At 42.2% G+C, this 13,651-nt stretch overlaps 1 protein-coding gene and 1 pseudogene across 2 annotated transcripts; both read right to left on the bottom strand.

Moving 5' to 3' along the window:
• Nucleotides 1-395: 395 nt before the first annotated feature.
• On the bottom strand, nucleotides 396-11,807 carry LOC116474109 (olfactory receptor 4D1). 2 transcript variants are annotated; one of them, XM_058445742.1, is made up of 4 exons: nucleotides 11,597-11,807; nucleotides 10,381-10,750; nucleotides 5,997-6,103; nucleotides 396-4,836 (listed from the first exon to the last, which is right to left on the bottom strand). In XM_058445742.1, the coding sequence occupies exon 4, from the start codon at nucleotides 4,815-4,817 to the stop codon at nucleotides 3,885-3,887; it is 933 nt and encodes a 310-aa protein (XP_058301725.1). In that variant the 5' UTR covers nucleotides 4,818-4,836; nucleotides 5,997-6,103; nucleotides 10,381-10,750; nucleotides 11,597-11,807; the 3' UTR covers nucleotides 396-3,884. The 2 variants fall into 2 exon arrangements, with proteins under 2 accessions (XP_058301725.1, XP_058301726.1); XM_058445743.1 differs by lacking the exon at nucleotides 5,997-6,103.
• LOC116474293 (homeobox protein MSX-2-like) lies at nucleotides 2,175-3,339 on the bottom strand (annotated as a pseudogene).
• Nucleotides 11,808-13,651: the final 1,844 nt, after the last annotated feature.

The following is a 13,651-nucleotide window of genomic DNA, read 5'->3' as shown; positions in this document are numbered from 1 at the left end:
GAAATAAATATACAGGAATTGACAGAGGGAAACTATACGAAGCTGGAAAAATGTTAAAAAAAGATAAAAGTAAAAATGCTTCCTCTCTCTGTCAGGTACTGTTCAGGTGCTGGGAGGATTTAAAGATGAATAATGCATGGCGCCTGCCCTCAAGAAGCTCTCATTCCAGTTAAACAGAAAAGAAGAAACACACATGAAGTAGTAGCCTTGGAACTGAATTCACTACCCTAGATTTGGAACACTAGTAGGCATGGCCCTGGCCTCTCTGGCGTTGGTTCCTCAATTATATTATGCCATCCTCCTCTCAGCCATACTATACAAATGATGGAAAGATTGTGCTGGGTAATGTCTTAGTCTGTTTGTATGGTTATAATGAAACACCACAGACTGCATGATTTGTAAAGAACAGAAATTTATTCTTTTGCAGTTCTGGAGGCTGGACAGTCCAAGATTAAGGTTCCAACAGGTTTGGTTGTCTGGTGAGGGCTGTTCTCTGCTTCCAAGATGGCACCTTATTGCTGCATCCTCCAGAGGGGAGGAATGCTGTGTCCTCATACGGCAGAAGACCAAAGGGCTAGCGAGCCTAATCTGCATGAAGTCTCCTTGATAAAGGCCTTAATCCCATTAATAAGGGAGGAATCCTCATGGCCTGATCATCCCTTAAAGGCTTCGCCTCTTAACACCATCGAATTATCATTAAATTTCAATACCTGAATTTTGAAGTGGACATATTTAAGCCATTTCAGCTAAGTAGCACAATGTGAAGATTATCCAAAGAGTATTTAGTAAAGATGGAACAAAAACAAAGGGCAAATGCCTTTTGGGGAACTATTTAGACAATGCTAAAAGTGAGATAACTTTCTCTTCTTTTTTTTTTTTTGCAATAAAACAAATGTTTAATTTAATTCAGAGTAAGAGATAATAACTCTTCAATAAAATATATAAAATTGTACAAGGCACCCTTTCAAAGGGGTAAAGGCATACCGGAGGGAGGGGAGAGATGGAGAGGAAGGTGAAATACCAGGGAGCTTAATGGGCTGTTTGGCAACTCCATTTTCACCAAGTCAGAACATGGCTTTACCTTCTGCCCTCGACATGTTAAAAAGTATATAAAATTTTCTAATAAGTTTAGCATATACAACAGGTACACACACAGAGAGAGCATAATTTTTTTTCTTTCTGGATCTACTAATTGTTCAAGAATATTTAGCATATAGGTAATGGTTACAAGGTATTCATTTTTTAAGGAGAAAATTACTATACGCCCCACCCAAATCATCTTTGCAATCTGTGAGGATGAATGTACCTAGTATTTCTCAGAAACCATCAACTCCTCCCAACAGGCTTTAACTTTTTACTCTCCAATTATCTGAAACGAAGTAAAGCAACAGCCTTGAGAAGAATTAGGAAGTATTTCTAATTTTCTACCTCACCTCCAGGCATTCTCAGGATTCTTCTCATCCCGGTTATTGGTCTTACAAAAAAATTCTTCAAAAAGGTAAAACTGTAAAAATTTGTGTGTGTGGGTGGGGGATGGGGTGGGGGGGTGGGGAGAGATAGGAACAAATATGGTAGCACATAAAAAGGTTTCTTTTAATGCAAGTAAAATGCAGAAATGTGATGTGTCCCCTTCACTTTGAATAACCTCTCCATATGTGCATTGTGTCCAATTCTAATATTTGTTTTCCATAAGCAGAAGTCAATAATCCCATCAAAATCATTGACTTTAGCAAGTTTTGCAAATAATTTTTCTCCCTCTTTAAGAAAATACAACAAATGGACTTACACAGTCTCTTTAAGAAGGTGATATATAGAAAAAACCACATATGTATATAAATTTTGCCTTTTAAAATAATTTGAATTTTTACGTCTACTGTATAAAAATGTATTGTATTATATTTTATTATATATATTTATACATAAAAACCATCAGAGCCAATCTTTGTGAAAGAAGAAGGGGGCATCTGGAAGATTACACCAAGAAAACAAGCCTTGGTGCCTCTGCCTAAAGAACAAATTTCAACTATGTCGCGTGGCCCTGTCGGCCTAGCCGCTTAGGGTGGTGCACGCAGGGTTTGCAGAGCAGGAGTATTGGCTGGTCCTGCCGTCTTGGAGAGGGAGAGGAAACCCTTTGAAACAAACATCCATCATGGAGTCTATTGATCTGGTCCTCCTTAGGACAGGTGGTACATGCCATATCCCACTGGCATGGCACAGAGTCCCACGGGCGGAATGGGAAGCACAGGTCTATGGAACGGGTAGGATGCTCCGTACATGGGCGCTGCCTGCAGGGGCGAGCTGATGGGGAAAGGGAGACTGAAGCTGGAGGGTAGCATAGGTTTTGCAGCCATTTTCAGCTTTTCCAGTTCTGACTCCTGCAGTCTTTTCGCCTTGGCCCTTCGGTTCGGGAACCAGATTTTGACCTGAGTCTCCGTGAGGTTCGGAGAGCTGGAGAAATCTGCACCCTCTGCAATGGAGAGGTACTGGTTCTGGCGCAACCCGCGCTCCAGAGCGAGGAGCTGGGACGTGGTAAAGGCTGTGCGCGGCTTCGGATTGGGCTTGTGTTTTCTCAGGGTGCAGGTGGTAGGGCTCATGTGTCTTGGCGGCGGCGAATCTCACCCGGGTTTCTGCATCCACGCTGCTCCGTCTTAGGGAGTTTTCCCACTTGACCGAGGCGGTCTCGGGGGGCTTGATCAGCGGCCCGGGGCTGTGCGCTTCCCGAGCGCCATGCCCCGGCAGCAGCAGTAGCCGCAGGGTGGTCGCGGCCGAGGCGCTTTCGGCCGGCATTGGGGATGCCTCCTTGGGCGGCTTCTTGTCGGACACGAGAGCGTCCACACTGTAGGGCAGGCTGGAGACCTTGACGAGGCGCTCCCTCCGCGGTCGCCTCGGCGTCCCCAGGCCCCGGACCCGGCCCGACCGCCACCGCTGGCCCCTCCACATCGGACGAAAACAGAAGCCATGCCTTCCCTGCCCTACTTAGCTCCCGACGCGCCACTCCGCTGGCAACCCGGCAGCGGCGGCTCAAACTTTTTTTGTGGGGGAGACGAGAGGGCGAGATAACTTTCTAAATTCCACAGTGGGGGATGAGGCAGGGAGGTGGGGAGCAGAAAAGAAAGTAACTGTCCCAGAGTTAAGATGAAGCAGTTGACCATTCATCACAGATACTTCTCTATAGACGAAGACCTCTCTAGGTTTTCTCTCGTGGTTGCAGGAAACTCTGAGTTTCAAATCCCATTCCTATTTCTTGCCTCTAAACTTGGAGTCAGAAGAACCAGGTTCCAGGGCAAGCTGTGCCACTCACTTATTCTTCACCTTTGACTTCTCTCTGCGTTTTCTCATTTGTAAAACTGTTTAACAACAATAATAATATATCTACTGTCGGTTTCATGAAAAGTAATGAGATAAAAGTGTGGAAGTGTTAGGCCGGGCGCTGTGGCTAACGCCTGTAATCCCAGCACTTTGGGAGGCCAAGGCAGGTGGATCACCTGAGGTCAGGAGTTCGAGACCAGCCTGGTCATTGTGGTGAAACCCCGTCTCTAGTAAGAATACAAAAATTAGCCGGGCGTGGTGGTGGGTGCCGGTAATCCCAGCTGCGAGGGAGGCTGAGGCAGGAGAATCATTGAACACGGGAGGTGGAGGTTGCAGTGAGCCTAGACTGCACCACTGCACTCCGGCCTGGGTGACAGAGCAAGACTCCATCTAAAAAAAAAAAAAAAAAAAAAAAGCGTGGAAGTGCTTAACACAGTACTTGACACAGCAGTAGGTCCTCAAGAAATATAAGTCTAATCTGATTTGTTATGCTTTATAAAGACTTTCCTCCATTTTTCATGTGGGAAAATAAAAATCCAGAGAAATTTGTCATTTAAAGTCAACTTACTTAAAGTTTACTCCCTGCAAATTACTAGGCACTTGCCTAATCTCCTCATGGCTGCTTTCACGTCCTGGTTTCTCAGGGTGTAGATCATGGGGTTGAGCATGGGGGTCATGACCGTGTAGCTGATGGACACAGCCTTGTCCATGAGGAACGGGGTGAAGGGCCGAGTGTAGATATAGATACAGGGAATGAAGATCATGGACACCACGATGATGTGGGTGGTGCAGATGGAAGCTGCCTTCCTCCTTGCCTTTCCTGAGTGGGACCTCAGCATCACCAGGATGACAGTATAAGAGATCAGAAGGAGGAGGAACCAGATGATAACTAGCAGCCCACTGTTGGAGATCATGAGGAACTCCAGGAGGGAGGTATCAGTGCAGGCAAGTCTCAGCACTTGGGGAACATCACAGTAGAAGTTATCTAGGATGTTGGGGCCACAGAAGGGCAGTGGAAGTATCAGAGCCAGCTGGACAATGGAGTGGACAAAGCCCCCCACCCAGGCGGCTACTACCAGGCCCACACACAATTGAGTATTCATGATGGTGACATAGCAGAGGGGCTGGGAGATGGCTATGTAGCGGTCATAGGCCATGACTGAGAGAAAAAAGACAGTCCCACCTCCCAAAAGGTGGAAGAAGAAGATCTGGGCCATGCAGCCCTGGTAGGAGATTGTCTTGGTCTCATGGAGGAAGTCCACCAGCATCTTTGGAGAGGTGACTGTGGAATAGCAGAGGTCTATGAGAGCTAGATTTCGGAGCAGAAAATACATGGGTGTGTGGAGCCGGCAGTCAAAAGTCACTGTGACCATGATAAGGAGGTTTCCCACAATAGTGGTGACATAGACTAATAGGAACAGAAGGAACAGGAATTTCTGGAGCTCCTGGGTCTGTGAAAACCCTAAGAGGACAAACATTGATACGTGTGTGGTGTTCTGTGGTTCCATAGGATCTTCCCCCACGTTCCTACAGAGAAACCATTGAAACAAACAAACAAAAATGAAAATTCAGTCATTTTCCTTGGGCAGTCAGGATTGAGTTGATTAAAGTCGTTGCTGAGTGCCAATCCGAGATATAGCTTAGGAAAGCCCTCCACGGGGAGGAAGTTCCGTATGTTTTCAAGGGTTCCACAGACTTATTTCCCTGACCATGCCCTACAGTATATTACAAGAATCTGGGTCTTTTTTCCCTTCGGCCATGCTGTCCTCACCCACAGGTTTCGTGTCTGATTCTTTTTCATACCTGCTATGCCCAACATAGTGCCTTGTGAACCATAGGTTCCATAAAGCTAGTTGAATCAATCAGTGAATAAATAAATGTATCAGCAAGTACCTGTGACCACAAACACCATCAACCTATGTGCATAAATCTTGATAGGATATACAGTCGAGAATAATGATTTTAGATAAACAAATAGATGCTTCTTTATGGTGGGAATTTGAGAGGATGTTTATTGCTGGAGAAAGAGAGGTGTGCATTAGAAGAAAATTGTTATGTACAAAATCAGAGGTAAATGTGAAGAAAAACAAGCAGATAATCTTGGTTGTAGTGAAGCTGGGTTGATTAGTGTTTCTCAAACGTTTCCCCGTAAGTACTTCTCCAGTAGCATTTGTTGCCATGGGCCATCTGTGGGGGCAATTCAAAGAAGCCCAGGACAAATGCACTATCTCCTTGAACTCTCATGTTTTAACTTTTAAAATTTATGCGAATTTTCTATTATACGCATATCCCTAGACAATCTTTGGGAGAGCTTTTAAAATGTAATTATTATGGTTTATAAAACTTTGACAAGACCAAAGTGTTGTTAAAAAAAAAAAAGAAAAAAGAGGGTTGGCTGGATGCAGTGGCTCATGCCTGTAATCCCACTACTTTGGGAAGCCAAGGCAAGAGGATCACTTGAGGCCAGGAGTTTGAGACCAGCTTGGGCAACATAGCTAGACACCCACCTCCATAACAAATTTAAAAATTACCCAGGTGCGATGGCATGCAGCTGTAATCCCCAGCTATTCAGGAGGCTGAGGTGGGAGGATCGTTTGAGGCCAGGAGTTTGAGACAAGCCTGGGCAACATAGTGAGACCCCATCTCTACAAAAATTTTAAAAATTACCTGGGCATCGTAGTGCATACCTGTAGTCTCAGCTATTCAGGAGGCTGAGGTGGAAGGATTGCTTGAGCCCAGGAGGTCAAGGCTGCAGTGAGCTATTATGGCCACTGCACTCCAGCTGATCTTATCTCTAAAAAGAAAAAAAAAAATTAGAGCTTGAAGGGAGACATGATTCTTTAGTAAGTGAAAATTCTAGAAGACATTAGCTTGAAAAATAAACTGAGTTCTTGGTGTTAAAACCCATTCTTTTGGATTTATACCTTTCCACAAGTATTTTCTCTAATTGTTCAGAAAAATTTGTCCCAAGGCCCCATCCTGTAAAGACAATAGAAATAAAAAGGTCTCTTTTCCCTGATTCCCACCTGGGACATGGGCAGGGTAGCAGCAATTACACTGTTGCTCTTACAAAGGGAATTGAATGAATATATTTGGAAAGAGCTCTATAAACCTCTATGGACAAATGCAACAGGATTATCTCAAAACTTATCTATGAGGGATTTCAATACTCAAAATATTGTCATATTTGTCTTCACATAAAATTCACATTTATCCTCAGATATTTGTGCAAAAATGATACTCCAGTAAGTTGTGCTGTGTTTGTTCTGTGGCTTCACCAACTCCCAGCCTAGGACTGTTTGAAAAATGTCCCCATAGGCAATTGAGAACCCCGGCAAGCACTTCAGCAGGAAATGATGTGATAAAACAGGGTTAGAATGGGCTTATCCCAGTGCACCAGGGCAGGAAGCTGAGACAGGCAAGGGTAGTACACACCCTTCCTGGAGCATTGTTGCAGCAACCACAACAGAGGGTAACACATTTTGGTCTCTGATTTTGTGTCCTTTCTCCACCACATGGTGTCAAGGTTAGACTGGGTGGGCAGCCATTTAAATGGCATGGTTTGGCCTCTCTGGGAAAGCCCCTGACCGTAATCCTTCATCCCCAACTCCAGCTCTCACACCTGATTACTGATTCCTGAAATGTTAACAGCATACTTCATTATTTTATCTTAAGATCTTTATCCCTATTAAGATTACAACCACCATACTTTTTCTTTTTTTCCGACAGGGTCCCTCTCTGTCCCCAAGGCTGGCCTGCAGTGGTGTGATCTCAGTTCACTACAATCTCCAGCAGCCAGTCTCAAGCAATCCTCCCACCTCAGCCCCCTAAGTAGCTGGGACCACAAGCACACATCACCATGCCTGGCTATTTTTTTGTATTTTTAGTAGAGACAGGGTGTGTCACGTTGCCCAGGCTGGTTTCAAACTCCTGAGCTCAAGCAATCCACCTGCCTCTGCCTCCCAAAGTGCTGGGATTACAGGTATGAGCCACTGCACCCAGCCTACCACCCCCATACATTTTTATATGCTTTTATCAGTCAGAGATGAACACTGAAGTTTTTTTTTTTTTTTTTGAGACGGAGTCTGGCTCTGTCGCCCAGGCTGGAGTGCAGTGGCGCGATCTCGGCTCACTGCAAGCTCCGCCTCCCGGGTTCACGCCATTCTCCTGCCTCAGCCTCTCCGAGTAGCTGGGACTACAGGCGCCCGCCACCACGCCCGGCTAATTTTTGTATTTTTAGTAGAGATGGAGTTTCACCGTGGTCTCGATCGAAGTTTTTATGGATGTAAGGAAAAGATGTCTTGGTCTTGCCTTAAAATACTTTATTAAAGGGGGGAGGAGTATGTGAAGCAAGACTGGCAAACTGTTGGTAATAGTGGTAATTCTGAAAATGGTGATTCTGTCTACTTTGTAAATACATGCAAATTTCCATGATAAAACATAAGATGAAAAGAGATACTCTAGTTTTGATCCTGATGTCTTTGTATTATTTGGGTATTTTTACTTTGAATGAACTATCTATAAATCATGATGGAAGGAAGGGATTTTAAAATAAAATAACATGGCTGTGTGCAGTGGCTCATGCATTAATCTCGGCACTTTGAGAGGCCGAGGCGGCCAGATCTCCTGAGGTCAGGAGTTCGAGAGCAGCCTGGCCAACATGGTGAAACCTCGTCTCTGCTAAAAATACAAAAATTAGCTGGGCATGGTGGCGAGCACCTGTAATAATATAATAATAATTCAAACTTATCTAGAATTCACTAGTTATCCAAAAAGTTAAAGATAAAATATAATAAGGAACAATTGTTAAAAATTATGTTAACATTGATCTTTTAAAAACTTGTAATACTCAGCATTATTGAGAATTTAGAGGAATAGATAAATCACTGGTGGTACAATCTTTCTAGAAGACAATTTGAAAATATGTGTCAAATCCATAAATTATTTATACTCCCTGACCCAGTAATTTCTGTCTTAGGGATTTTTTTTAAAGAAACAATGAAAACTAATTTTTTAAAATGTATGTTTAAGGATATTCATCACATTATTATAATATTGATAAACTAGAAACAACATAAATGCATGACTATAAGATATTGGTTAAATAAAATATGGTTCCTCCATGTGATGAAATACTAGTTAAGAATAAACATATATCCTAAAAGGATGTTTAACTCTATGGGATTTTATTTTACCATGGGAGGGGCAGCAGTGATTGCACTGATGCTCTTATAAGGGAATTGAATGGATACATGTGAAAAGATAGCTCTATTGATCATGTCCTTTGCGGGGACCCGGATGGAGCTGGAAGCCATTATCCTCAGCAAACTAACGCAGGAACAGAAAACCAAACACAGAGTGTTCTCACTTATTAGTGGGAGCTGAACGATGAGAACACATGGACACATGAGGGGAAAAACACACAGTGGGGCCTGTCGGGGGGAGGCGAGGGGAGGGAGAGCATCACGAGGAATAGCTAATGGATGCTAGGCTTAATACCTAGGTGATGGGATGACCTGTTCAGCAAACCACCATGGCACACATTTACCTATGTAACAAACCTGCACATCCTGCACGTGTACCCCTGAACTTGAAATAAAAGTTGAAGAAAAAAAAAGATCTCCATCAGCCTCTACAGACAAATATAAACAGGATTATCTCTAAAATTATCCATGAGGGGTTTTAAGACTCAAAGTATTGTTGTTTTAAAGAGAGAATTACAAAATATTTTGATAAAATATAGTATAAATATAAAGGGAAAAAATGGACATGAAAAATCAAAATGTTACCAGTGTGAATAGTGGTTATCTCTGGTTGATGGGATCGATGGAACATATATTTTTTCTTCTTTACAAAATTTTTTTTATTTCTTGTAATTTATAAATTGTCACAAAATTTTAATCAAAAAAACAAAAGAAGTATTATAATGAGACCAAGAAAGAGAAAAGGTAAGAGTTGAAAAATTTCTTAGCATGAGCACTGTCAGGGGTGAAAGACAACCCCAGGTGTGCAAGGGGAAGGGTTCGGGGAAGGAGAAACCTCAGAACACTGAGGAAAAGGGAGAGAGAGAAAAAGAGGAGGAGACGCAGTGTGGGAAAAGGGAAAGCTCTTCTATAAAAGAGAGGAGAGAAGGAGACCGTGATTCCCAGGACTGTTGCAGAACCACCTGATTCCTCCCCTCCTCATAACCAGTTCTTCAGTTTGAGTGTCACTGTAATGGCTAAATCCAGTCAGTAACCGTGGGTTCTTTCAGCTCCATCTGGCACTGTGAGCTGCCTGTCATTATTATGAAATCATTCTTGCTACTTCTTTACTCTAAACCCAAATACCTCTCTGGCTCTCCTATTTCTGTCTGTTATCCCCTCACCCGGCTAGACTTCTCCCTTGCACTCCACATGTATTGTCACCAAGGCATATGCGTTCTTCCTTTAAAATTACTGCCAAATTATTTTTCCTATCTGGCTTGTTGCTGTAGGCCTCCAAGTGGGTTCTTGCCTCCAGGTTTTGCTCCATTTTAATCCACACTGTGCAACATAGTACATACAGAAACTTCCTCAACAACATCTTCCCCCTCTATTTCAAAAGGTTTTTGAAAATTTTCCATGGCTCTTTATCGTCTACAGGAAGGAATTTGCACTTAGTTAGGATTTCAGAGGCTTCCACACAAACAGGCACCTACCTTTCTTTCCAGGTCCATCTGCCACTTAATAGTAGTAGCAGTAAGCATTTATTGAAATTGTAGTAATGGTAATAACTGTGGTAGTAAGCATTTATTGTTGTAATAGCAGTGATTGTCATCGTAGTAAACATTTTTTGAGTGCTTACTATGTAATAGATGCTATACTAAATATTTTGCTGGCATTATCTTTTTTAATTCTCATATATTATTCCCATGTTTATAAGTATAGTAAGTACTATAAATTATCTCCACTTTACAGATAAGTAAACTGTGGCTTGAGTAGGTTAACTAATTTCTCCCAGATCACATGGAGAAGAAGAAGCAGAGCTGGGATTCTGAGCCAGGTCTGATTGACCCAGAATTTGCGCTCTTAACCACTATTCTCCTCTTACCTGCTCCCCTCTAAGAAGATTCAGCCTCAGCCAAACTTATCTCTTCCTCAGTCCCTCAGGTCTCAGTGCCTTCATCCAGTCAGTGCTGCATCTGAATTGCTTTTCTGTCCTGTTCACCTGTCTGAATTCTACCCTTCCTTCAAGGTTCAAGAGTAATTAGCTCTTTCGTAATGTTGCTGTGCCTTGGTATTTTTTTCATGAGGATGGCTCTGTCTCCTCACATGTGTTGTAATTTCAGTGCAAATCCAATACGTTAAGTATTACACAGTAAGTGATACACGCAGACCCTTTCTCATAGTTGGTTCCCAAAAGAATATGTGATTGCTTAATGGAGGACAGGGTCCTGGGATGGGCCAGACTGCTGTGAGAGCTGGGAAGAAAGACAGAGTAGCCACTGGATAGAATGCAGTTTATAGGACCTCAAAGAGAATCCAAGAATCCTAATTCCCAACATCACCAGATTTAAACAATCCTAGAAGCATCATCTTAGCATGGCCTGATTCTTTCCACAAACTCATCAGAATCTTTGCAAATGCTTCCTCCCCCTATATGCATAGAAAATAGATTTAGAGGGATTCTAGACTAGAAAGAAAATAGACATAGGGAGGGACATGGATCTGTATGGGGAAAGGGGAGGATTCTAGACCTCTTCTGTTGTTACTCAATCTTCTCTCCCATCTGTCTTTGCTCTTAGAAAATCAGCCCACACAGGACTAGGAGAGATGAGGGGAGAAGGAATAAGTGGGTTCCCCAAATGGGGGAGAATCTAGTCTGTTGTCATCCAGGGAGCATTAACAGGTATTGTTAAACACAAGATTTAAGAAAAAAGAGGATAAGATGGAGGGACAGCAATAGAGAAGGGAAGAAAATCTGGAGTGAGTGAGAGAAGCAGGCAGGAGAAGGGGGAAGATGGAGGAAGACGAGACTTAAAAAGGAACAGTAGAGGGTGGAAAGTGTGAGAGCAAGACCTGTTTGTGTTTTCTCCTAGGTGTGGGAAGAAGCTGTAGTATGTATGTGGGAGGTGGGGGAGAGAACAGTGTGTGTCTATATTCCGCTCTCCCTCCCACCCTCTGTTCTAAATTCCACCCAGCACATAAGCCAATACAGACAAAAGTCTTCATGCTAGATAAAATCGATGTTTCCCAAATTCCATTCCCCTTGCACTAATGCCCGATGACTTCCCCCATGCCTTCCCTCCACCCCATGCTTGTCTCACGACAGGCTTTGTCGGGAGCCTCCTCAGTGCTGACTTGTCCATGGGAAGGACACTGGGGCCATCACCTTCCTCCAGCCCACAGTGGCCAAGAGGACTTAGAGCCTCCCATCTCCCAGATCACTCTTCTCCTGTAGCTCCATTCTTCTCCTGGCCTCTCTCAGACCAGGAACACATATAGGATTGGCCTTAAGGAAAGGGAAATTCCTTGGGGGAATAAAACTTAGGCTTAATTCATAAGATGAAGCCTGGCTCAGACTGCTGAGGGCAAATGAGCAATGGGAGTTATTAAAAAGCATGTGAGATGTTGCATCAGATACACATAATTATTGGGAAACTGTCTTGGGGCCAACATTTCAGAGGTACTGATCACAGGACCAAGATGAAGGATAAGAACCCTAAAGAGACATGAATTCCCAGGGAGGTTTATAAGAACCAAATCCTTCAGCACCATGGGCAGTGCAAGGCCTCCACCCTCTCCTATCACCACTGTAGTTGGAAAAGTGAGTTACGTCCTAGGACACAGTCCAGGTCACCCCCTCTATAAACTCCAAAGCCTTTTTCATATGTACAGTCATTAAGGTACCATCTCTTATCCCAATCTCTGATCTGCTCTTCTCTCAGTCAAAGTGAACTTCTCGATGTAAATTGGCCAAGTTCATCCTCAAGATATAATTCAACTACATAAGCTTCACAATTATTAAATGATTTTAACCATTCAGTGGTTTTTAGTATATTCGCAAACTTGTGTAACCATCACCACTATCTAATTCCAGAACATTTTCTTCGTTCTGAAAAGAAATCTCATATCCTTTAGCAGTCACTGCCCATTCTGTTCTCACCTCAGTCTCTGGAAACCACTAATCTACTTTTTGTCTCTGGATTTGCCTGTTCCGGACATTTCCTAAAAATTGAATCATATAACACGTGTGTGATGATATATGGCTTTTGTGTCCTGCTTCTTTCACTTATTTTTTAAGTTTCATCTGTACGGTAGCACGTACCAGTACTAGTCATGTACCAGTCATTCCTTTCTATGACTGGATAATATTTCATTGTATGGATATACCACTCTTGTAAATCAGTCAGTCAGCTCTCGGACATTTGAGTCCTTTCCACTTTTTAGCTATTATGAATAAAGCTGCTAGGAATATTCATGCATAGGATTTTGTGTGGATGTATTCTTTCATTTCTCTTTGGTATATAGCTAGATGTGGAATTGCTGGATTTTATAGCAACTGTGCCTAATCTTTTGAGGAATAACCATCTTACTTAGAAGAGTGAGAGTGAAGTGGCATCTCATGATTTTCACATTCGTATTTATAAAGAATATGGTCTGTAGTTCTTTTCTTGTATCTTTGTCTGGCTTCGGTATCAAGATAATGCTGGCCTCATAGAATGTGTTAAAAAGTGTTCCCTTTGCTTCTGTTTTTTTTTTTTTTTTTTTTTTTTTTTTACAAGAACTTGCATAGTATTGTTGTTAATACTCCTTTAAATGTTTGGCAGAATTTACCACTAAAGCCATCTGGTACTGGACTTTTCTTGGTTGGGAGGTTTTTTAAACACTGATTCAACATTTACTTGTTATAGGTCTGTTGAGACTTTCTATTTCTTTTGAAATCAGTTTTGGTAATTTGTGTTTCCAGGAATTTTTCCATTTAATCTAAATTAGCCAATTTGTTTGTATATAGTGCTCATAGTACTCTCTTATAATCCTAGTAACTTTTGTAAGGTTGGTAGTAATGTTTCTGATTTTATTTTTGATTTTATTTGCCTTTTCTTTTTTTCTCAGTTTAGCTAAACATTTATAAATTTTGTTTATCTTTTCAAGAACTAACTTTTGGTTACATTGATTGTATCTATTGTTTTTCTATTCTCTATTTCATTTATCTCTGCTCTAATCTGTGTTATTTCTTTCCTTCTGTTGGCTTTGGTTTTAGTTTGCTCTTTTTTTAGTTCCTTGAAGTGTAAAGTTAGATAATTGATTTGAGACGTTTTTCCATTTTTATGTAGGATTTTACAGCTATAAAATTCTAAATATTGCTTTCACTGCACCCT

This window comes from Hylobates moloch, unplaced genomic scaffold, assembly GCF_009828535.3.
Source record: "Hylobates moloch isolate HMO894 unplaced genomic scaffold, HMol_V3 SCAFFOLD_10, whole genome shotgun sequence".
Lineage (NCBI taxonomy): Eukaryota > Metazoa > Chordata > Mammalia > Primates > Hylobatidae > Hylobates > Hylobates moloch.
Note: the sequence above shows the minus strand (reverse complement) of the source record. Positions and strands in the feature narration are given on the sequence as shown.

Excerpts from the sequence above, each read along its gene's own strand:
- LOC116474109 (XM_058445742.1), bottom strand. The coding sequence starts at position 4,817 with ATGGAACCACAGAACACCACACACGTATCAATGTTTGTCCTCTTAGGG.